Source organism: Pseudorca crassidens, chromosome 4 (genome assembly GCF_039906515.1).
Source record: "Pseudorca crassidens isolate mPseCra1 chromosome 4, mPseCra1.hap1, whole genome shotgun sequence".
NCBI lineage: Eukaryota > Metazoa > Chordata > Mammalia > Artiodactyla > Delphinidae > Pseudorca > Pseudorca crassidens.
In genome coordinates, this window is record NC_090299.1 from 114,208,860 (window position 1) to 114,235,117 (window position 26,258).

Below are 26,258 nucleotides of genomic sequence, written 5' to 3' on the forward strand. Positions count from 1 at the left end.
GGATGAAGGTGATGGTTGCAAAACAATGTGAATGTACTTAATGCCACTAAATTATACACTTAAAATGGTAACTTTTATATGATATTTTACCACAATTTAAAAAAAAAGAACAGACACAAGAAAAATGTCACAGAAGATCTAAACAGACATTTCTCCAAAGAAGACATACAGGCCAAAAGACACATGAAAACATACTTAAAAATCTAGAAGAACTAAAGAACAAACAAACAGAGATGAACAACATAATAACTGAAATGAAAAATCACTAGAAGGGATCAATAACAGAATAACTGAAGCAGAAGAATGAATAAGTGAGCTCAAAGACAAAATGGTGGAAATAACTGCCAAGGAACAGGATAAAGAAAAAAGAATGAAAAGAATTGAAGAAAATCTCAGAGACCTCTGGATAACACTAAACACACCAACATTCAAACTATAGGTGTCCCAGAAGAAGAAGAGGGAAAGAAAGGGTCTGAGAAAACATTTGAAGAGATTACAGTTGAAAACTTTCCTAACATGGGAAAGGAAATAGTCACCCAAGTCCAGGAAGCACAGAGAGTCCCATACAGGATAAACCCTAGGAAAAAAACACCAAGACACATATTAATCAAACTAATAAAAATTAAATTCAAAGAAAAAATATTAAAAGCAGCAAGGGAAAAACCAAAAAGAACATACAAAGGAATCCCCATAAGGTTATCAGCTGATTTTTCAGCAGAAACTCTGCAGGCCAGAAGGGAGTGGCAGGATATACTTAAAGTGATGAAAGAGAAAAATCTACAGCCAAGATTACTCTACCCAGCAAGGATCTCATTCAGATCTGATGGAGAAGTCAAAAGCTTTTCAGACAAACAAAAGCTAAGAGAAATTCAGCACCACCAAACCAGCTTTACAAGAAAGCTAAAGAAGTTCTCTAGGTGGGAAACAAAAGAGAAGAAAAAGACCCACAAAAACAAACACAAAATAATTAAGAAAATGGTAATAGGAACACATATATGATAATAACCTTGAATGTAAATGGATTAAATGCCCCAACCAAAAGACACAGACTGGCTGAATGGATACAAAAACAAGACCTATATATATGCTACCTACAAGAGACCCACTTCAGACCTAGGGACACGTACAGACTGAAAGTGAAGGGATGGAAAAAGATATTCCATGGAAATGGAAATCAAAAGAAAGCTGGAGTAGCAAGACTTGTATCAGATAAAACAGACTTTAAAATAAAGACTGTTACAAGAGACAAAGAAGGACACTACATAATGATCAAAGGATCAATCCAAGAAGAAGATATAACAATTATAAATGTTTATGCATCCAACATAGGAGCACCTTAATACATAAGGCAAATGCTAACAACCATGAAAGGAGAAATCGACAGTAACACAATAATAGTAGGGGATTTTAACACCCCACTTACACCAATGGACAGATCATCCAAACAGAAAATAAATAAGGAAACACAAGCTTTAAATGACACAACAGACCAGATAGATCTAATTGATATTTATAGAACATTCCACCCAAAAGTGGCAGAATACACTTTCTTCTCAAGTGCACATGGAACATTCTCCAGGATAGATCACATCTTGGGTCACAAATCAAGCCTCAGAAAAATTAAGAAAATTGAAATTGTATCAAGCATCTTTTCTGACCACAATGCTATGAGACTAGAAATCAATTACAGGAAAAAATACTGTAAAAAACACAAATACATGGAGGCTAAACAGTGCGTTACTAAATAACCAAGAGATCACTGAAGAAATCAAAGAAGGAATTAAAAAATACATAGAAACAAATGACAATGAAAACATGACGACCCAAAACCTATGGGATGCAGCAAAAGCAGTTCTAAGAAGGAAGTATATAGCAATACAATCTCACCTCAAGAAACAAGAAAAATCTCAAATAAACAATCTAACACTACACTTAAAACAACTAGAGAAAGAAGAACAAAGAAAACCCAAAGTAGAAGGAAAGAAATCATAAAGATCAGAGCAGAAGTAAATGAAATAGAAATGAAGAAAACAGTAGCAAAGATCAATAAAACTAAAAGCTGGTTCTTCGAGAGGATAAACAAAATTGATAAACCTTTAGCCAGACTCATCAAGAAAAAAAGGGAGAGGACGCAAATCAATAAAATTAGAAATGAAAAAGGAGAAATAACAACTGACACAGCAGAAATACAAAGGATTGTAAGAGACTACTACAAATAACTATATGCCAATAAAATGGGCAACCATGAAGAAATGGATAAATTCTTGGAAAGGTACAATTTTCTAAGACTGAACCAGGAAGAATTAGAAAATATAAACAGACTTATCACAAGTAATGAAATTGAAACCATGATTAAAAAGCTCCCAACAAAGAAAAGCCCAGGACAAGATGGCTTCACAGGCAAACTCTATCAAACATTTAGAGAAGAGCTAACACCCATCCTTCTCAAACTCTTCTAAAAAACTGCAGAGGGAGAAACACTCCCAAATTCATTCTGTGAAGCCACCATCACCCTGATACCAAAACGAGAAAAAGATATCACAAAATAGAAAATCATAGACCAATATCACTGATGAACATAGATGCAAAAATCCTGAACAAAATACTAGCAAACAGAAACCAACAGCACATTAAAAGGATTGTACACCATGATCAAGTGGGATTTATCCTAGGGATGCAAGGATTCTTCAATATATGCAAATCAACCAATGTGATACACCACATTAACAAATTAAGTAATAAAAACCATATGATCATCTCAACAGATGCAGAAAAAGCTTTTGACAAAATGCAACACCCATTTATGATAAAAACTCTCCAGAAAATGGGCATAGAGGGAACCTATGTCAATATAATAAAGGCCATATATGACAAACTCACAGCACGCATCATACACAATGGTGAAAAACTGAAAGCATTTCCACTAAGATCAGGAACAAGACAAGGATGTCCATCCTCACCACTCTTATTCAACATAGTTTTGGAAGTCCTAGCCACAGCAATCAGAGAAGAAAAAGAAATAAAAGGAATACAAATTGGAAAAGAAGTAAAACTGTCACTGTTTGCCGATGATATGATACTATACATAGTATAGAAAATACTAAAGATGTCACCAGAAAACTACTAGAACTAATCAATGAATTTGGTAAGGTTTCAGGATACAAAATTAATGCACAGAAATCTCTGGCATTCCTATACACCAACAACAAAAAATCAGAAAGAGAAATTAAGGAAACACTCCCATTTACCACTGCAACAAAAAGAATAAAATACCTTGGAATAAACCTGCTTAAGGAGGCAAAAGACGTGTACTCAGAAAACTATAAAACACTGATGAAAGAAATCAAAGATGACACATACAGATGGAGAAATATACCATGTTCTTGGATTGGAAGAATCAATATTGTGAAAATGACTATACTACCCAAAGCAATCTACAGATTCAGTGCAATCCCTATCAAACTACCAATGGCATTCTTCACAGAATTAGAACAAAAATTTTTACAATTCGTATGGAAACACAAAAGACCCCGAATAGTAAAAGCAATCTTGAGAAAGAAAAATGGAGTTGGAGAAATCAGGCTCCCCAACTCCAAACTATACCACAAAGCTACAGTAATCAAGACAGTATGGTACTGGCACAAAAACAGAAATATAGTCAATGGTATAAGATAGAATGCCCAGAGATAAACCCACACACATATGGGAACCTAATTTATAACAAAGGAGGCAAGAACATCCAATGGAGAAAAGACAGCCTCTTCAATAAGTGGTGCTGGAAAAACTGGACAGCTACATGTAAAAGAATGAAGTTAGAACACTACCTAACACTATACACAAAAATAAACTCCAAATGGAGTAAAGACTTAAATGTAAGACAAGACACTATAAAACTCTTAGAGGAAAACATAGGAAAAACCACTCTTTGACATAAACCACAGCAAGATCTTTTTTGACCCACCTCCTAGAGTAATGGAAATAAAAACAAAAATAAACAAATGGGACTTAATTAAACGTAAAAGCTTTTGCACAGCAAAGGAAACCATAAATAAGACAAAAAGACAACCCTCAGAATAGGAGAAAATATTTGCAAATGAAACAACAGACAAAGGATTAATCTCCAAAATATACAAACAGCTCATGGAGCTCAATATCAAAAAAACAAACAATCCAGTTAAAAAATGGGCAGATGACCTAAATAGACATTTCTCCAAGGAAGACATACAGATGGCCAAGAGGCACATGAAAAGATGCTCAACATCACTGATCATTAGAGAAATGCAAATCAAAACTACAATGAGGTATCACCTCACGCCAGTCAGAATGGCCATTATCAAAGTGTCTAGAAACAATAAATGCTGGAAAGGGTGTGGTGAAAAAGGAAACCTCCTGCATTGTTGGTGGGAATGTAAATTGATACAACCACTATGGAAAACAGTATGGAGGTTCCTTAAAAAACTAAAATTAGAACTACCATATGACCCAGCAATCCCACTACTGGGCACATACCCTGAGAAAACCATAATTGAAAAAGAGACATGTACCACAATGTTCATTGCAGCACTATTTACAATAGCCAGGACACAGAAGCAACCTAAATGTCCATCAACAGATGAATGGATAAAAAAGATGTGGCACATATATACAATGCAATATTACTCAGCCATAAAAAGAAATGAAATTGAGTTATCTGTAGTGAGGTGGATTGACCTAGAGACTGTGATACAGAATGAAGTAAGTCAGAAAGAGAAAAACAAATACCGTATGCTAATACATAAATATGGAAACTAAAAAAAAAAACAACGGTTCTGAAGAACGTAGGGTCAGGACAGGAATAAAGACGCAGACGTAGAGAATGGACTTGAGGACATGGGGAGGGGGAAGGGTAAGTTGGGACGAAGTGAGAGAGTGGCATGGACATATATACACTACCAAATGTAAAACAGATAGCTAGTGGGAAGCAGCCGCATAGCACAGGGAGATCAGCTCGGTGCTTTGTGTCCATCTAGAGGGGTAGGATAGGGAGGGTGGGAGGGAGACGCAAGAGGGAGGGGATATGGGGATATATGTATACATATAGCTGACTCACTTTGTTATAAAGCAGAAACAAACACACCATTGTAAAGTAATTATACTCCAATAAAGCTGTTATAAAATATAAAAACAAATACCATATGCTAATGCATATATATGGAATCTTAAAAAAAAAGGTACTGATGAACTAGTTGCAGGGCAGGAATAAATCTGCCCTGAATGGACTTGAGGACATGGGGTGGGAGGGGGAAGCTGGGGCGAAGTGAGAGTAACATCGACACGTATACACTACCGAATATAAAATAGTTGGCTGGTGGGAAGCAGCAGCATAGCACAGTGAGATCGGCTCAGTGCTTTGCAGTGCCCTAGAGGGGTGGGGTAGGAAGGATGTGACGGAGGCTCAAGAGGAAGAGGATATGGGGACTCACGTGTGCATATGGCTGATTCGCTTTGTTGTGCAACAGAAACTAACACAGTATTGTGAAGCAATTATACTCTAATAAAGATCTATTAAAAATAAAATAAATTTTTAAAAAGCACACACAAAAAAAGATACTTAACATTGCTAATTATTAGAGAAATTGAAATCAAAACTACAGTGAGGTATCACCTCACTCTGGTCAAAATGGCCATCATTAATAAGTCTACAAATAATAACTGCTGGAGAGGGTATGGAGAAAAGTGAACGCTCTTACACTGTTGGTGGGAGTGTAAACTGGTGCAGCCACTATGGAAAACAGTATGGAGGTTCCTTAAAAAAGTAAAAATAGAGTTACCACATGATCTTGCAATCCCACTCCTGGGCATATATTCAGAGAAAACCATAATTCAAGAAGATACATGCACCCCAATGTTCACTGCAGTAATATTTACAATAGTCAAGACATGAAGCAACCTAAATGTCCATCAACAGAGGAATGGATAAAGAAGATGTGGTATATATATATATATATATATATATATATATAATGAAATATTACTCAGCCATAAAAAAGAATGAAATAATGCCATTGCAGCAACATGGAGGGACCTAGAGATTATCATACTAAGTGAAGTATGCCAGACAGAGACAAAATCATATGACTGTTAGCTGTCAACCTAAGTGTCCATCAACAGATGAATGGATAAAGAAGATGTGGTATATATATATACAATGGAAAATTAATTCATCCATAAAAAAGAATGAAACAGTGCCATTTGCAGCAACATGAATGAACCTAGAGATTATTATACTAAGTGAAGTATAAGACAGAGAAAGACAAATACCATATGATATCACTTATATGTGGAATCTAAATAAATGATACAAATGAACTTATTTACAAAACAGAGACTCACAGACATAGAAAACAAACTTATGGTTACCAAAGGGGAAGGGGGGGAGGCAAAAATTAGGAGTTTGGGATTAACATGTACACACTACTGTATATAAAATAAATAACCTATTGTATAGCTCAGGGAACTATATTCAATATCTTATAATAACCTATAGTGGAAAAGAATCTGTATATATATCTGAGTCACTTTGCTGTACACCTGAAACTAACACAACATTATAAATCAACTATATTTCGATAAAAATTTAAAAAGATTGTTAGCTAGCTGTCTATGAAAATCCACTTTCCCCTTCTTCCACTGTGTTAAAAGAATAGCTAGGCATCATTTGGCTGCCCAGCCTCCTCTGCATGTGAAGTAGCACTGGGACTGCATTCCTGCCAATGGAATGTGCGTAGAAGAGATGGGTGCCACTTCCCGTCCCGGCACACACGTCTCTCAAACACTCATTTCCTACGGGCTGAGACAGTGGTGACCAGAAGAAAGAAGTTACGTTGAGCACGGCCTGTCATGAATCTCTCCTCTCCCGCTGATATGGGACACCCGCCCAGGACTGATACTTGAGAAAACAAACTTCATTTTTAAGCCACACTGTTGTTGGGTTTCTTTTTACAGCAGCTGAACCTTTTACCACAGCGAATACATTCAGATACTCTGTTCACCGCAGCCCAAATATCTTATCTGATACCTGCCATCATTTCCCATAAAAATGATGAAGCCACTCTGTCCACGAGCTATTGGAGAAGTACATGGATTCTTAGGTGACAACAATTTAAGAGAATCCTGCCCTGATGATCAGATGATACCCAAGCATTCCAAGTGACTAGGTGTTTTCTCTAAGTACATGAAATAATTAAGGCCAGGGGACATCTTCCTCACTTAGCAGTGACCAATATTTTACACATAATTTTCAAAAAGCCTTTACAAATACACAAACATATGTTTTTCCTAAAGAGCTAGTTGTATTTTATAGATCTGGAATCAAATGAATCCTCAGGGCATCCTGGGAGGTATAAAAAAGTTGAGTAATATTATTAATTTTATTTTATAGATGACAATGACGTCATTGCTTTTAACATTCTCGATTCACCAGTTCTAAAGAATCTTGTCTAGACTCTTTGCCACATGCAATTATTTCATGTGCCTTCCTATCCCTAAGGCAAAAAACAAACACAAAAAAGACTATAAAGCCATCTGACCACAGGCTAACTGGAAATGAAATCCTTGTGCCCGGGAGTCCCTGATCCAGAGCTTTGAAACAGCATCACAACAACCCCTTCTGACCCACAGTCACAGCTCCAAGTGCCAAAACAAACGACGACTCCTCATGATGCTGGCGCTCTCTTGCTGGGCTCTGACACCAACTCCACAGGCCTGAAACAAACATGAAGCAAACAAGAGCAAAAAAGAAATCCCCAAAGGATAGGTAAGTTCGGTAAGTTCAAGACATGGGGATCTGAGAAGGAAATTCAGGTAGAATCTTATGTGGCTGAAAAATGCTAGGCTACTACTGCACATGACCATCAAGCCCCAAGCACTGAACTTGTATCTCCTCATCCAACAAACTGGCAGCTGCTCAGTGGATGTGATATATCAAAAGTGAGAGTCAAAATGATAATTCTTCCACTCTCCATTACAGTGGGAACACAGAATAGAGCTGGATCCCTAAGCATGTGTCCTGGATCCAGAGTCTGCCACAGAGTTGCTGGGTGATGCTGTGCAAATCGCTTAACCTCTCTAAGCCTCAATTTTCTCATCTATAGAATGGGATCATAATAATACCTACTTCCTAGGGCTGCCATGAGGATTAAGGAAGTTAAAACATGTAAGGCTCTTTGATAAGTATATGGCAAGAGCTCAATAATTGGAAGCCTATTATTATAAATTGCTGTCTTAATATCACTAGTGCCCACCCATTTGTGGTCCAGAAAAAGAAAGTAGAAATGTGCAAATTTATTCTAGCTTAACAGTGACTGCTCAGGAATTCAGTGAGGAACCTGAAAGAGAAAGTAAGGTAAGCTTTTAATGTTCTCTTGGTGAAGCAGGGTATGGTACAAAAATCCTTCAAACTGTCTCCTAGAAATTACGCTGATGACGTCTTTGGAAGGACCAAAAAACCACATGAAATATATGAGACCAGAGGTTGCTTTGTGGAGCTCAGATGTGCAGTGAAGAAGGTTGTACATCATCCTGCATCTCTCTCAAGGCCAGAGGAACTAATCAGCAACTCAGAACCTGAACTCCCCCGAACACTCAGAACCACTACATCACCAGAATAAAAATCAGTGAAACCAGGGATTTATAAAATGTAGTTTACTGCCTGATGCCTAGTCTTCCACACCCAGCTGGTGTTCCACACACCTTGTGAAAGGTGACCTAATGCAGTTTCTCATTTCATACAGTTCCCTTGCACAAAAAACAACCTGGAATAGACCTCATAAATCATCAACCTCTTCTGTCTTCCTCAAATCCTCATTCCCACAGATGACGTCACTGCATGTTAATTTTAAGCACTTAGAAGGCTACAGGGTATACATAAGGGTGTGCCTGCAGAATTAAGAGCAAAATTAGCAAAATCACCAACAAAAGTGGCTCCATAGTGAACCAATGAAATTAAGCACTTTGAGCAGTAACACATCTGAACAACGACTTACAAGCATCCTGCTAAGAGACTGGCATGCTTCCCAACTCTCAGAAAGTAGTGACTGGCGTGAAACTGGAACTCTGAACCACTCAGTGTGCTGGGCCCAGCCATTGTGCCCCTTGGTGGTTCTCCAAAGGCTCGAGTGTCCTTCACCAGACCCCGGATGCTTTGGCCTTGGTCCTGGGTTACTTCTTTAGGTCAATCAATGCTCTCCCAATTGCCCCTTTCACAGCTCAGATGCCAGCTCCCTTCTGCGGCCCATCTCTGCTTCCCTGTGAAGATGGATCATATGTGATCATACATGATACCCAGTTCCTGAGAGTGGAAGGGAGGGGCAGGGTGGAGGCAGAGGAATCATCCCCTAGGACACACATGCCGTCTCTCCCAAGTGTCTCTTTTTTGTTTCATTAAAATCAAACACAAATGGAGACCAGACTTGAAAACTCCCTGAGCAAAATCAGTTTAGTTATACAAGCAAAACTTAATTCGGCTTATTTTGCAAGACAAGCAAGGCCAATCTGGGTCACTTCTTGCTTCTGCCTCTGGGAAAGTCAAAAGTGAAACTTAATCGTTCCCCCAAATTGATAATGAGGCATCGCTAACCAATTCCCTTTCATTTAAGAAAATTCTAATATTGTAACCAATCACTGTGAAGAATAAACAATCAATAGGCTGCTTTAGAGCAATACGGCAATACACCTCTGAGCCTCATTCCATGTTTTGGTTTGAATGCTCCTGTCTTGCAAACTGTCTTTTTTGGTGTGTGCACAATAAACTTAAACTAGTATGATGACTTCAGTGATTCATTGGTTTTACTTTTGCTTTTTTCCGAACTTTTGACAGTTCATAGCATCAGAAGTGGGATCCAAAGAAGACTCCCCCAATGACTCCAAGGCTGGTGAGCAATCAGGAGTCAGGACCCACAGCCCACTGCGCTCACTGCTTTCTCGCGGACCCTGGAGTTTGGGGGTTAAGTCTCTCTTGGGTCTGAGCTTTCCTCTCTTTGCATTCTGAGTTCTCCAACCTTATTGTGCACACTTGCTCTCTGTTTCTGTTTGTTGAAGCTTCTTGCTAAGTCACGCTTCTGTCTGTGAGGGGAGAAACCCGTGATTCCCTGGGGTTTAGGCAGCCGTTGGATTACTGGGCTCCCCATAGATTGTTTCGGGGAATCTAAAGGCAGAGAGGGGGTCTACCTGATCTAAAGTTCGTCTTTCTCCCTTAAAAGACTCCTGCTTCTTATATGTATACCCACTAGGGACCAGGATCTTGTGCCTTTCTGGAAAAATGGGTGAACTTTTGAATAATTTGTAATTGCAGTGGCCATTTTGGGGAAATTTTAACTGAGGTAAGTCCACCTAAAGGGAGACCCTGGAAAAGAGAGGATCCCAAACCTCTCAGAGATAATGGAATGCATTCTTTGACTGGCATGCAGAAGCTTCTAAAAGACAAAATGACTCCAAAAATATTTTCTCTAAAAGAATCCTTACAGAATGCAAAAAAAAATCTTTTGTAAATAACTTTGTCTAACTGAGCAGGTTATCTTAACTGAGTCCACCGGCCCAAAACACAATTTGGATCCAGTTATTTTTTTGTCTTGTACCTAAGACATGGCTAAAATTTTTATTTATTTATTTTTGGCCGCGCTGTGTGGCTTGCGGAATCTTAGTTCCCCAACCAGGGATTGCACCTGGGCCCTCAGCAGTGAAAACTTGGAGTCCTAAACACTGGACTGCCAGGGAATTCCCAACGTGGCTAAAATTTTTAAATGAAGGCCACAAGATCTCTCTTTGTGTCTGTCTATATGTTTACGTGTATGTATGTATGTATATTATGTACATGTGATATTTTTAAGAGTTCTATTTAATTGACTTAAAGAAAGATAAATGCTCATATAAATTGATTCCTAAAACTCTCAGAAATGTAAAATCTAATCCAAATGTTTTTCAAGTTCACATGATCTGGGATAATCTTTGATAAATAAAAACTAATTTAATTCCTAGAGGTAAACATTGGCAGAAGACTCTTTGATATAAATCGCAGCAATATGTTTTTGGATCCATCTCTTAAAGGAAATAAAAGAAAAAATAAATAAATGGAACTTAATAAAACTTAAAAGCTTTTGCATAGCAAAGGAAGCACTGACGAAACGAAGAAAGCAATCTACTGAATGGGAAAAAATATTCGCAAATGATACGACTGATAAGGGATTAATATCCAACATGTATAAACAGCTCACACAACTCTACAACAAAAAAAGAAACAACCAGATTAAAAAATGGGCATAAGAACTGAACAGACATTTTTCCAAAGAGGAAATGCAGACACATGAAAAGATGCTCAACATCACTAATTATTAGGGAAATGCAAATCAAAACCACAATGAGATATCACCTCACACCTGTCAGAATGACTATCATCAAAAAGAACACAAATAACAAATGCTGGCAAGGATGTGGAAAAAACGGAACCCTCATACATTTGTGGGTGGGAATGTAAATTATTGCAGCAACAGTGGAAAACAGTATGGAGGTTTCTCAAAACACTAAAAATAGAACTACCATATGACCCAGCATTTCCACTCCTGGGTATATATCCAAAAAAATCCATAAACACTAACTTGAAAAGATACATGCACCCCAATGTTCATAGCAGCATGATTTACAATTGCCAAGATATGGAAGCAACCTAAGTGTCTGTCAACAGATGAATGGATAAAAAAGATGTGGTATACATATACAATGCAATACTACTCACCTATAAAAAATGAAATATTACCATCTCCAGCAATGGATGGACTTGGAGGGCATTATGCTAAGTGAAATAAATCAGACAGAATAAGACAAATGCTGTATGATATCACTTATATGTGGAATCTAAAAAACACAACAAATTAGTGAATATAATAAAAAAAAGGAGACGCAGTTAGAGAGAACAAACTAGTGGTTACCAGTGGGCAGGGGAGGGGCAACACAGGGGTGGGGAAATGGGAGGTACAAACTATTAGGTGTAAGATGGATTCAAGGATGTATTGTACAACTTGGGGACTATAGTCAATATTTTGTAATAACTGTAAATGGAAAGTAACTTTGAAAAATTGTATAAAAACTTAAAAGAATTTTTAAATAAAATAACAACTAATTTGGAAAAAAAAACTAGTTTAAGTTTGTTGGTTTAATAAAAACAGACATGTCTTCAGGATTGTCAACATTAAATGTAATACAAACATACAACTTTTCCTACCTGGGTTTGCTTGTCACATAAGCTCATGCTATCTCTATGTTACAAAATTTGTCAACAAGAAAAATAACTTAAGATAATGTTTAGCTGTTTGATGTATAATCTAAGCATGGTTGTTAAAAGTAAATTTAAAAAGTAATTTAAATAAACAAATGAGAAAAGTTTATACTAAGTTAAACTAAATAATGGATATTCACTGATATCTAGATATTCAAATATTTAGATATCCAAATAAGATAATATACTGAGACTGATTGCTAAACATAAGTTTATCTACTTTTGGTTTTTTAATTTTTACAGAGAGACAAAATATGTTTAGGTTTATTAATAAATATCTTTTACCACATTAAAAATTATACTATGAAAAACATGTCTCTAAAAAGAATGTTTTCATAATTATATATTATTATATATTATTATATATTATATATTATATTATATTATATATATTATATATAAAATAATATATATATTATTAAATTATATAAATTTGCTAATCTACTACTGGATGCTAATATGTGATAGACAGTTCACAATTGCCTGCTTCCCAGTTTTCACTGGAAGGTAAAATTTACTAATGGTTAAAATTTATAATCAATACATAAAAACAAAACTATAAGAAACAATAAGAGTGAAGGGAAACAACTTTGCATACAAAATATGGGAAGAAAATGGGATGTAATTTTATATGCAGAGTATGCAAGGAATATAGAATGAGTTTGTCAGGGAAAAAGAGAGAAATGCTGTCTAAAATAAAATAACTAGTTGTTCCAGATTAAGAAAGGAAAAGAATAAGACAAAACCTAAATGGATATAGAAAGTTACACGTTTGTGGAAAAGAAATTTTATGTTGTGAAGTCAAAGCTGGCTAAAATTAAATGGTTTTGTTATAAGGATTTTAAAAAATAAGCTTTAATAAGTAGTGTCCTTATGTAAAACTAAAACTTATTGGACCATTGGTCTGCTCTTGATAAGCTTCTGCAAGCTTCTTCTTTACCCTTAAAGTAAGCTGCCTAGAAAACAAAGACTCTGTGTTTTATCAAAATAATTTCTGGGGCTTCACGTTGTCTTTATCATGTCTTTGATTAAGAAAACTGAGTTTTCCATATTAAAAGAGCTAAGGTTTTTTACAACTATATAACTTTCTCTATTAGCCTTTGAAATCTTTTAATTGTCACTTTGGTTGAATGTATAACTAGGTATTGTTTCACAGTGACCTGTGATCCTGTTTGATCAAGTGTTTTAAACCGTTTGACATTTTGGACAAACTTCCCCAAATCAAATTCTGAATGAAGTCTTTTTGACCTCAAACTAAATTTGGGATTTTCCAGAGGGCCTAGGGAAGATCTCAAAAGATTTGTTCTCTCTCCTTATAAAAGAAAAATGTTAATTTATTTAGGCTTATTTGATATGTTAAATTACATGGGAAACAAGGTCAAATAAAAAGTAATGTTTAACCTTTTTAGATTATATTTACATGGTTATATAAGTGCTCCAGAAATTATAGAAAATTCCTAAAAATCTGATGTGTCCTGGTATAATACTATCAGTCATAATTCCAGTTATTATTTTACAATCTTGTGTATCACAAAAATAACAATTTGCTTCTCAGTTGCATCATTTTAGGTGAACTTTCTCTCACCAGATCTTTAACGATGGCTATTTAAGTCTTTTGTCACTCACAGATAGTTATTGTTTTACTCTCCATTCTTCGCTGAAAGCATTTACTATCAACTACAGGCAAAAATCTCTTTATATTCAAAGAGATTCAAGGCCAAGACGCTGGCAACTTTAACATCATACTACTGAACTGAGTAAGAATTTCTAAATGCTAATGGAAAACTGATAGATTCATAAAGCTTCAAACCCAAGATGAAGCAAAACAAAAATTAATTACAGGAGACTGAATGAACTGATGAAGATGACTACAATTTTTATGACTTCATTGAAAACATTGCTGCTTCTTTAATGATTTGTTTTACAGATTTAAAGAGCCTCTTTCCTCCTCTCTTTTAAAAAAACTATTTATACCTTACAGCAATTTGATAAAGTATACTTTTGTAAACAAAAGTTGAAACATTTCTCTTTTTCTCACTATTCGATTCCCCCAGAATTCAGAAACCCTTATTAAATATTTTTATTTTTCATGACAGTATATGTATTTGTATAAGCTCAATAAGAATCTGTTCTCCTTGTAACAGGACACAACTAGACAAGTCCTTAGCTTGGCTTCTTATCCTAAATAGACTTTAAAGATCTAATCTGAGATTCCTTATTACCAGACAACGTTAAAGACCTAAGGTTGACTTTATCAGTAAAGCCCCTTGAATATTACCAAAACTTCGGCTGAAATGTCATATTTGAGAATTGCATAGAATTATTATTGTTACTACATTTATGTAAATAATAAGACTAGACTTATTATTTTGTTTTACAAACAAATTAGTTTCACTGTAAATTTTTTTTTTTTTTTTTTTTTTTTGCGGTACGCGGGCCTCTCACTGTTGTGGCCTCTCCCATTGCGGAGCACAGGCTCCGGACGTGCAGGCTCAGTGGCCATGGCTCACGGGCCCAGCCGCTCCGCGGCACGTGGGATCCTCCCGGGCCGGGGCACGAACCCACGTCCCCTGCATCGGCAGGCGGACTCCCAACCACTGTACCACCAGGGAAGCCCCACTGTAAATATTTTTGATAAAAATGGGTTACTATAAAAATTGTATCTCAGTAGAAAACTGTAGCATACCTATTCTCAGATTCTGGTCCAGTTCATTGTCTTTGAGGTTTTGTTATCTACTTTAAACTTCAGAGAAATTACTACAGTAAATCACATATGGAACCTTCATGCCTGTTGCTATATGGGCCACTCAAGAAAGTTCAATAGAATACCTGATGACTTCATCAAAGACAGTCAAACTGCAAACCAGGGAAATCCATCAGACTGAGACTGCCATCCTCATTCCATCTGCTAGAGATGCTCCAAACTCAAAACTAGAAATTTTCTCAACTAGCTGTTCTCCAAATTCAGAAACTGAATGTCTAATCTGCTGAAACTATCACCCTTTGTTTTCCTTTTCTTTCCATAGAAATGTCTCTTATTAAATTACCCGATTGCCCACAGCATGTAGAGGCCTAACTTAGGTGAAAACTCACCTGCAGCACCACCTCCTGAAATAAAACATCCTCACATTCATCCTGTCCTAAGTAATCATGAGAATATGTGATTGTCAATACATCATGTTGTGCTACATAAATCACTCAAAATAGAAATGTAGATTGACTTAGAAAGGTAAAGTCTGAATCTGATTATAATCCATTTGAGTTGTTTGGTTGGTTAAATCTTGGCCTCTGGAAATCTCTGCTGGGGGAATTTTTCAGTCCTTGACTAACTTTTTCAGCGTGCTGTTTCCTCTTAAGCGTTTTAAATACCTTTGGGCAGCCACACACACATCAGTGATAACACCATCAGGATTAGACAACTTGAGGAACTCAATGATCTGACCTCCCAGGTCTATGATGACGATGCAACTGTTGGTAACAGCAATTGCATGACCCTCTGTCCTGACAAATATTGGATACAGCGAATATGTGATTCTTCAGCCTGGCTACAGCAACAACGGTAACCAAGAGTAATGCTATACAAGTTGTTCACACTCTGAGCTTGCTGAGAGAATGACCAAAGCAGGGGACTGCTAAAATCAAACACAAATGGAGACTAGACTTGAAAATTCCTTGAGCAGAAAAAACCACTTTAGTTATAAAAGCAAAGCTTAATTTAGCTTATTTTGCAAGCCAAACGATGCTAATGTGACCTGGGTCACTTCTTGCTTATGCCTCTGAAAATCATAAGTGAAACTAAAATTGTTCTCTTGAATTGATATGAGGTCATCACGAACCAATTCCTTTCATTTAAGAAAATTCTAATATCGTAACCAATCACTGTGAAGAATAAACAACCAATGCCTCTGTACTATATCAGCTGCTTTACAGCAATACACCTCTGAGCCTCATTCCATGTTTTGGTTTGAGTGCTCCTGTCTTGCAAACTATCTTTTTCGTGTGTTCACAATAAACGTAAACTAGTATGATTACTTCAGTGACTCAATGGTTTTACTTCTGTTGATTTTTCCTAAACTTTCGACAGTTCCCTCTACCATACCTAGCCCAAGTCTCTTTCTGACTGTGATTTGGCTGCCCAGTTTCTGGACTAGTACTGTTCTACTTTTCAAGACTTGCCATCCGCCCGTGTTACTTTTCCTTCCAGCTATGGTATCTGCAAAATTCTCCTTTAATGGCTCTGCAGTAATTGGTCCCCTTACAAAAAACAGATTGAGACAATAGTTTTCTTTTAGAAATAGCTCATCAGCAAATAGATAACCTGTTCTCTCTCTGTAGATAACTAATTTCTAGCATATTACTCAGATTCTCAAATTAGTTACACTCCCCTTAATATCTTGAATTGTACCTTGCCTGGTGTGAATTAAGGGCAGATTCGTGAACTGAGCAAGTTGATCCATTAGAATTTTTAGTGTGTCTGAATAGTGTTGGATTGGGGAAAAGTTTCTTTGATTCTGAGGATGATTAGTTTTCTGGAAAGAAACAACTCGACAGAAAAGAATAGCAATTTGCCAAAGTAGCCTTGCTTGGTAGAAATATCCTCACTTCTATTGTTCTAAATCTATATTTACCAAGTCACATTTTGGCTTATAATATGGTTTTCTGAATGGAGTTACTCACAAGAAAGGATTTTCCTAAGCAAACAATTAATATTACTTTAAACCTATTGTGAATACATTTCTATTCTGGTTTAGAAATGTCTTATGAATTTGTTGGTGTGAGTTGGCCTTCAGAGTTTGAGCGCCTTCTGGAGAATGATGAAGGAAACCTGCAAAGCTGAGAGCTTAGACCTTGGACCTGGGTAGACTCACCGGGTCTGATCGCCCTACCTTATCCAGTTCTGCTCTTTGCCTTCTCACATGCACTGCAGTCAGGGCCATGTCTTATACATTTTTGTACCCCTCATATCACCTGGACTTGTGCATTGTATACACATGAAAAATAGAAGGTGAAGTCTCCAGTAATGCCACACCCTAAACAGTTAACTGCTAGCACTTAAACATGCTTCTTCCCAGGCTTTCCCCACCATATGTATAAGTGTGAAATTTTTTTTTTTTTTTTTGCAGTACGCGGACCTCTCACTGTTGTGGCCTCTCCCGTTGCGGAGCACAGGCTCCGGACGCGCAGGCTCAGCGGCCATGGCTCACGGGCCCACCCGCTCCGCGGCATGTGGGATCTTCCCAGACCGGGGCACGAACCCGTGTCCCCTGCATCAGCAGGCAGACTCCCAACCACTGCGCCACCAGGGAAGCCCTGAAATTTTTTACTTAACACACCACGGGCAGCTTTATACATCACTAGACACAGATGTCCTCTTGACCTTGTTGCCCCAAACCTGGAGTCTCCACTCCTCATTAATGGTGGCTCCACCCTTCCTGTTTCTCAAGCTGAAATCTCAGGGTCGCCTTAAATGGCTCAATTTCTCACACACCCTACCTTCCGTGTGCCAGGAAATCCTGTTCCAAAAGAGATCCTAAGCCTAGCCACTTCTCAACACAGTGGTCTGATCATTTTAAAACACAGTCAGATCAGACCACTCTTTAGCCCAACTCCTGCTAAGGGTAAACACCAACCCCTACCTCCGAAGGCTAACTCCTCTCTGACTTTGTCCATGTCTTTCCCCTAGCTCCGGCCACTCTGGCCTCCAGACGGACCTTGGATACCCCCAGCACCTCCCTGCGCTGCCCCCCAGAAATGCACATGACTGCCCCCTCACCCCTGCAAATCTTCACCCAAATGGGACCTCCTTGAGGAGGCCCTCCCTGAAAACCCAATTTAAATCACCCTCACTCCTCACCTCCAGAATTCCCTGAACCTCCTTGCTCTATTTTCCTCCACAGTACCCAGCACTATATTTTATCCATTTTATTAGCAGTCTTTCTTCTTTGGCTACATGTAAGCTCCATGAGGGTATGGATTTTTTTTTTTCGCCTGCCATTTCCATGTTCTAATCACACGTCTCTGCTTTGGGAGTTCTCTGGTTAAGAATGGTGAGCTAGCCTGGGCATCCCCTGTCCTTGTTACCAAAATCCACAACTGACCAAATGAAACAATGTGGAGAAACCAAAACATTGACTATTCTTGAAATGGTTTTGACATGATGGAAGTAAGCTCTAACAAAACATCACAGAACATAATCTGAAAATCAGTTAGGGGTCAGTAGCATGCAAAATTTTATTTCCAGTTCAGTTAAATGGTGGATTTACAAAGATAAAGAGATGCTTCTAGGTTTATTTGGGGTGCAAAGAAAATTTGGCACCTTAATGCATGAAATCAAAAAGTGTACTGCTCTGAGAGGCATCAGATAGCCAACTGTAGGGTCCTGAAGCACTCTATATGATAATAAAGTGAGAAGAAAGACGAGGTAGGGTCAAAATAATCTACTTCATTAAAACACAACAACTAAAAACATTACCATACTTCAAAATTGGGGGACTTCCCTGGTGGCGCAGTGGTTAAGAATCCGCCTGCCAATGCAGGGGACACGGGTTTGAGCCCTGGTCCTGGAATACCCCACATGCCGCGGAGCAACAAAGCCAGTGCACCACAACTACTGAACCTGTGCTCTAGAGCCCGTGAGCCACAACTACTGAGCCCGCATGCCACAACTACTGAAGCCTGTGAGCCCAGAGCCCCTGCTCTGCAACAAGAGAGGCTACCGCAATGAGAAGCCCATGCACCGCAACGAAGAGCAGCCCCCGCTCGCTGCAACTAGAGAAAGCTTGCACGCAGCAGCGAAGACCCAACGCAGCCAAAAATAAAAATAAATTAATTAAAATAACAAAAACAAAATTGGGCTGTAGAAACTAAGATTATCTCAGATGTACCATTTTATTCTTTGATCTTTTTTGAACAAAAAAATTGTTTTTTTCTTTCTACAAAGACATTCATTGTACATTTAGGTAGATATTATACATTTCTAAAAAGAGAGAAGAGTATCTTGGGAATCCTGCCTTTTATCCTCTGGCTGTGAAGGAATAGCCCATTTCTTTTAAACGAGAAACAAATTACTTGTGGCTTTCTCTAGTTTCTTCAGAAAAATATCTAAGTAATAGTCTTCTTTATTATGTTTTTTCTTCTTCTTTATATACCAACCTTAAAAAAGGAGATTGCATTTTCATTCTCTCAACAAGTATTTACCAAGTGCCTTCCCTGGATCAGGTATTGTATTAGGTAGTGGGGAAGTTACAATTATGAAGAAGGCAAGGATTCTGCCCTCAAGGTGTCTAGAGGAGGAGATGGAAACAAATAATTACAAACGCAAATGTAATGACTTTCATAATACAAAGAAGCTCTACCAAGCCCAAAGTAAGGCATGCATGATCCCACTGAGGAAGCTGGGGAGAGATGAATAGAGAGGTGACATTTCAGATGGTCTTGAAGGAATTCACCAGGCAGACAAAGCTAAAAGGGCATCCTGGGCAGGGGGACAGCTTGAACAAAGCCATGGAAACACGATTCGATTATGAACCTGTTTTACCAATGAACAGGATTTCAGTATGGCTGAGGTACTGGGGGAGTTCTTGCACTGTCCTGCAGAGACACTGATATCCTGAACCAAAGCAGTAGCAGTTGAGACATCATGAAAGAGATGAATTCAAGAAATACTTTGAAGGTGGGACATGAAAGCAGAAAGAATGCTTGAGGCATTTCATTCTTGGAAATATAGCTGAGACAGGGCCTGCAAAATACACATCTCAATGACTAGGAACCCTTTAATTTATTCTGCTGTAGGAATTTTTGTAATTGGAGTAAAGTCAGTTTGGGCTTAGTAAAGAAGAAAAAAAGTATTGCTTTGATAGGATCCATAGATTTTGTTTTAAAAGAGAAGTATGTAAATGAAAGTACATTCTGGGGATCCAACCAATACTGAAAATGAGTAATAAAACCAGAAGGGACTGTATTATTTTCAAATTGTACTTCAGTGATTTTTCTCCAGTTAAAGTGGCCAAAACCCAGAAAATCTAATTAAAGATGGGGAGGGGTGGGGGGAGAGGATGAGACTGAAGATTTACAGATAGAGATAGAGATTTATGAAAACTCAAAAATGATCAAGATTTAAAAAAAGAGGTTAGGATAGCTCTTTAATTAAAGGATAACATTCCATTCATTGTTTTTTATTGTTTAACAAAGATAAAGAGATATGCAGGACTTTCCCTTAGGCAGAAAAAGGCTTAACAGCTTCTGATTATGGTTATAAATTGATACCCACGGCTGTGGGCGGACTCAGTCTGTTTCTCCCTGTCCCTACAAAACAAGTCTCTGTACTCTGCTACAGGGAGACCATAAAATTGCTTTAACCACATCCCATTCTTTCCTGTTAGCACCTGAGGGTGGGTCAGGTGACCAACCATGGGTGGTGTGCACACAGCCACACCCCTCGTGAACAGGCAGGCAGGCTGGGGCTCCAGCCATTGTACCCTGGGCTCTCAAACCATCCTTGCCCAAGGCCTGGTAGCACAGGTAGTGGAGAAAAGCTGCAAAGCCCATTACTTAGGCAAAGGAAAGAGAACTTTTACAGGAAAGTGGAGGGATACATTTTGGAGTTGAGGCTGAGGAGATAAGGGCAACTATATTTGAATCCAAAGAAAAGATTAATAGAAGGAGAGCAAATTTCTTCTGATAAGAATGCTGGGTCCTGTCTGCTAAATGGGCTTCATAGTTAGAGTGGTAAAGGTATGACTGAACCTTTGGAACCAACCTGCCTGCGAAGTATTTCCTAGAGAAATAATAGCATTATCAGTAACAACATCAACAGCACCAATGATGAGACATTGGCAGCAGTTAACATATTATGTCCCTAGTATTCTGCCAAGTACTTTACATGGATTCTCTCATTAAGTCCTCACAATAACTTATGAGGTAGAGACTATTATTAGTGCTCATTTACAAACGAGAATACAAAGGCTTGCAGAAGTATTGTATAATATATTGCTCTGGGTCACAGAGCTAGTAAGTGGGGAGTCCAGGCTCTCGCCCACTACATTCTACTAAACTCTATTATCCTTTATTACACTCACTAATACAAAAGACCTCAATAAACTATAATGCATGAAGGATATTCTAATTAATTAAATTTAGAGGGCTTTGCTTTTAATTCTTACTGATAATCTTTCTAAAATCTATCTTACCTCAGTAAAGATAATGTCCTCAGCATAATTATGCCTTTCACTGGTGACTGAGGGTCTTTTGTTGAGAATCATGATTTGTCTCCCCTGGGATGTCCTAGTCTTCCCCCATGTAATTCTTATCTATCTTTCTGGAACCAATTCCACTGCCAGCCAATCTAAGAAGAGTTTTCCTCCACCACCCAGCCCATAGTGGGGTTTTCTTGCAAAATATTGCCCGTATCTCAGATTTTTCAGTTCAGAGAGTAAATCTCAGGTATTTCAGAATCAGACTCATGGATATTGTGGTGGCTATGTAAGGTGTCAACTTGCTAGCCTGAACTAAGTTTTCCAGAATTTCCTTCCCGATATGTTGCTGGTGAGAATGGGGCACAGGGAATTTTTTTTTTTTTTTTGGCGGTACGTGGGCCTCTCACTGTTGTGGCCTCTCCCGTTGCGGAGCACAGGTTCTGGACGCGCAGGCTCAGCGGCCATGGCTCACGGGCCCAGCCGCTCCGCAGCATGTGGGATCCTCCCGGACCGGGGTACGAACCCGTGTCCCCTGCATCGGCAGGCGGACTCTCAACCACTGCGCCACCAGGGAAGCCCAACACAGGGATATTTTCACATGAGATTTGGAGGTGAAAGTGAAGCAGCAGCCATTTTTTAAAAAAGGTTTATTTTGGAGTACTTTTAGGTGCACAGAAGCATTTGTTTTCACACTCAGAAGGTTGGGGCAGGCGCTTCTGTGGCTCCCACACGCAGTTGTTTATCTGCTGGCTCCCTCTTCAGTGAGGGGCAGCCGCTGGGCCTGAAGCTGCTCCCCTTTCCCGGATTCTCCGTCAGCGCCTCCAACTGCTGGGTGGGGAGTGTGTTTAGCTCAGTGACACAGGCACTCGCTACACTGATGGGACATCCATGTCACCAAGATTGGAGACAGGACTGGTTCCAGTCTGTCCTTGGGTACTAGTTCATGCTCATGAACTCCACTAGGTGCTGTGGGACCCAGTTTTCCTTTGCTCTCCCTACACACCCCTTTTTCATCTATCTTTCCCTTCCCAAATGTCTGACCAAGTGGACTCAAGCTCCAACTTAGAAGCACAGACATTTTAACTAGCTTATAATCGTGTAAGTTCAAATCCCTGTAACCAATCATCCAATCACATACACACACACACACACACACACCCCTAAATATCTCTACTTGTGGTTCTGCTTCTCTCTTTGAACCCTGATTGATAGATATGAAAGGGTTGAGTGCTTGAACCCAATGAAAACATTGCCTTTAAATGGTAAGATCTCACTGTGATGATTTATTCATACCCAAAAGCCAGGTTCCAGGAAAGGAAGAAAAAGAACAGGTAAGAAGGGAGTGACAAGGGGTCATGGGAGCAGAAAAAATAAAAGTAATTTGTGATAATGTAACATGTCTACTTCATACCAGGCACCATGTCTGGTGCTAGAAATATAAAGATCAATAATAACCCCAGACCTTATAATCTGTGGGGGAGGAAGGATTCTTAAAGAGCTAACTACAATAGAATAAGTGCTATATAGTTGGCATGGATAAAGTACAATGGAAAACAGAGGAGGAAGTCATTAATTTTGTATGAGAGGATTGGGGAGGGCTCTGCACATGAGGTAACACTGACGCTGGGCCATGAAGAATGAATAGGGAATTCACTAGTGCAGGCATAAGAATCACCTGGAGAGCTCATTAAAACACAGATTTCTGGGCCTCACCTCTGAGTGTCTGATTCAGTAGGCCTGGGGAGGGGCCTGAGAATCTGTATTTCTCACAAGTTTCCAAGTGATGCTGCCACTACTGGCCTGGGGACCACACTCTGAAAACTACGGCTCTAGTGTGGAAAAGTGGGGATAGGGTGGCGAGCATCCTTGACACAGCAGAAGCACAGTGGGAGAAACATAAAAATTCACTGACAATTTATTTCCCCTTCCCATGACCCTCCCTCTTGTTCTCCCTTCTCTCTTACTATTTCTATAATACTTGCTTTGCCCTCTTGGCCCACTATTCTGGATGAGTCAAGTTTTACAGTGTCTTTGAGGCATGACGGCAAGAGATGATCCAGGGCTGGAGTTCAGGAAAGCAGTCAGGTTGTACATATTGATTTGGGAGTTAAACGTCCTGGTGATAGGGGGAGCCATGAAGTGCAGGGGGGATACCACTTAAGGAGAGTGCGCAAAGGGCAGGAGATGAGCGAGTGGAGAGAGAAGGGGAAGAGAGCAGAGCAGAGCTCAGCAGGGCCAAGGACAGAGGGCCCAGGCACACCACGAGTGGGAGGACAAAGGAGAGTGAGTGGGAATAATCAGCCAGACAGAAGAACAAGAGTGAGTTTTGTTATGGAAGCCAGGGAAAGGTTTTGAGAAGAAGGGAATGGTCACCTCTCTCAAAGGCAAGGAGGTCAAGTCGCTGGATGAAGAAAGGCCAAGGGATTTGCCAATTAGTAGATCAGTGATGGTCTTTATCTGAGCAGTTTCAGCAGAATTGTGGCGGGAGAAGTCGCATTGCAACAATGTAGAATGAAAGGAAAGTGAAGAAGTAGATAAAGTGATGTGGACTACCTTCCAGAGAAGCTTGGCTAGGAAAGCAAAGGTATGCGACCATAAGTAAAGGAGATCGAGATAAAGGTCAAGAGAGAAGCTTGTTTTTCAAAAAACAGAGATTCAAGCATATTTTATGGCCAATGGGGAATAAAAGCAGAAGGTTGAAAACGTTAGTAGGTAGAGACGCAGTATACAGTCGCTCCAGATCCTGCAGGGCGGGACTGGCTCAACAGTGCGGTGAGGATTATCCGCCACAGGAGGGAGGCGGTAAAAGACAGGAGGGTGAAAATCTCCGTTAGTTCATGCCTGATAATTTCCACTATTTTTCCTGGGAAAGTAGAAAGCCAAAGCAAAGTACATCTGTTGAGAGAGACAGAAAGAGAAGGCAGTGGGCAGGACTTCCCTGGTGGTCCAGTGGTTAAGACTTCGCCTTCCAGTGCAGGGGGTGCAGTTCGATCCCTAGTTGGGGAACTAAGATCCCACAGGCCTCGCGGCCAAAAACAAAAACAAAAAAACCCAACACATAAAACAGAAGCAATACTGTAACAAATTCAATAAAGACTTAAAAAAAATTAAAGGCAGTGGGATATAAGGGGCCTGGAGAGGGTAATCACTTTGAGGTTTTGGGAGAGTGAGCAGACTTATAAAAACCATCCAGCTCCACACCTGAAGGCCTAAATTAGGCTGGAGATCCTGAATTTGTCTTGCTGCACAGCAGGAGGTAAGCGGCGGGTGAGCTAGTGAAGCTTCACCTGCTGCTCCCCGTCGCTCGCGGGCATTTCCGCCTGCGCAATCGCTCACATTACTGCCTGAACCACCCTCCACCCCTGTACATGAAAAAACTGTCTTCCATGAAAGCAGTTCCTGGTGCCAAAAAGGTTGGAGACCTCTGCCTAGAGTTTTCTTCATCAGTGATCAACAGCCAATATATAAAAGCATAAAAGCCGGATAGCTGATGGATCCAAGGCAGGGCAGCTGCAGCAGAACCCAAGGGAGCAAAGGCAAAGACTGAGTGACAAGTAAGGTTTTATTAACTAAGATAGGAGTAGCAAAAGGAGAATCAAGATGCCCAAGGAAGCAAACAAATTTGATAGTCTGGACAAGCTGCATTTGAGATGCCTTTGGGACATTCAGAAAAGAAGTACATCTCTCAGAAGTGAGGGTGAAGTTAAAGACAGAGGTTTGGGAGTCAGATGCATAGAGGTTCAAGCCAAGATTCAAAATTCAAGCCAAGGTAGCCATTGCAATAACTCAGACATACTGTGTAGGGTGAGAAGAGTTGACGGAAAATTAAGAAAGAAATCTAAGAAAGAAATGAAAATTTTTATTTGAGGATTATAATCTGGGGACAGCATCCCAGAAAGCTCCAAGAACTGCTCTGTCCCTTGGAAGTCAAAACAGTTATATAAGTTTTCTGAGACCAAGGGCTGTACATTAATGACATATTATTGACATTTTACACAATCCAGACCTAACCGTCATTGTGGTCCCTTACAAGATCAAGGAGGAATGTTATCTTTTAAGGAGTTGTCTTGTTGATGCTTGGAGAATGTTGCTGTTTATGGTTGAGCAGGTATTTCTGCTGATGTGGGAGGTTTGGTCCATGCATAATGCAGATACAAAATGCATGGTAGAGGGAAGAGAGGAGGCCAAACGGCAGAGAAAATTTTTTATTTTTCTTGTCTTGGGGGATTTCCCTGGAGGTGCAGTGGTTAAGAATACGCCTGCCAATGCAGGGGACACGGGTTCGAGCCCTGGTCCGGGAAGATCCCACATGCTGCGGAGCAACTAAGCCCATGTGCAACAACTACTGAGCCTGCGTTCCAGAGCCCACAAGCCACAACTACTGAAGCCCACGCACCTAAAGCCCATGCTCTGCAACAAGAGAAGCCACCCAATGAGAAGCCTGTGCACCGCAACGAAGAGCAGCCCCCACTGGCTGCAACTAGAGAAAGCCCGCGTGCAGCAATAAAGACCCAATGCAGCCAAAAATAAATAAATAAATTTATTAAAAAAAAATTTTTCTTCTCTTGCCATAAAATATGAAATTTATTTTACAGAAGAAAGGGTGCAGAACACTCATGTTTAGAGGGCAATGAAGGGAGGCTGAAAAAGTGGTCATGGAGGTTGAGCAAAAGGAGGAGAGAATATATTGTTAGAAAAGAGATGGTCAACAACACCAAATATTTTGAGAGCTCAGCAAAGACCAGAAACAACATGGA

The 26,258-nt window shown here is 39.3% G+C and overlaps 1 protein-coding gene across 8 annotated transcripts in view; it reads right to left on the bottom strand.

The window, feature by feature from the left end:
• Positions 1-26,258, bottom strand: part of TMEM150C (transmembrane protein 150C) — a 75,991-nt gene that overhangs the window by 28,400 nt on the left and 21,333 nt on the right. The window contains exon 1 of one of the 8 annotated variants that reach the window (XM_067736391.1): positions 9,024-9,263. The exons of 5 other annotated variants lie outside the window; for them this stretch is intronic. In XM_067736391.1, the coding sequence (XP_067592492.1) occupies positions 9,024-9,124 (101 nt within the window). In that variant the 5' untranslated portion in view covers positions 9,125-9,263. Of the gene's footprint in view, positions 1-9,023; positions 9,264-26,258 lie in introns of those variants that run through there. 2 more of the 8 variants (XM_067736390.1, XM_067736392.1) reach the window with 2 other exon arrangements.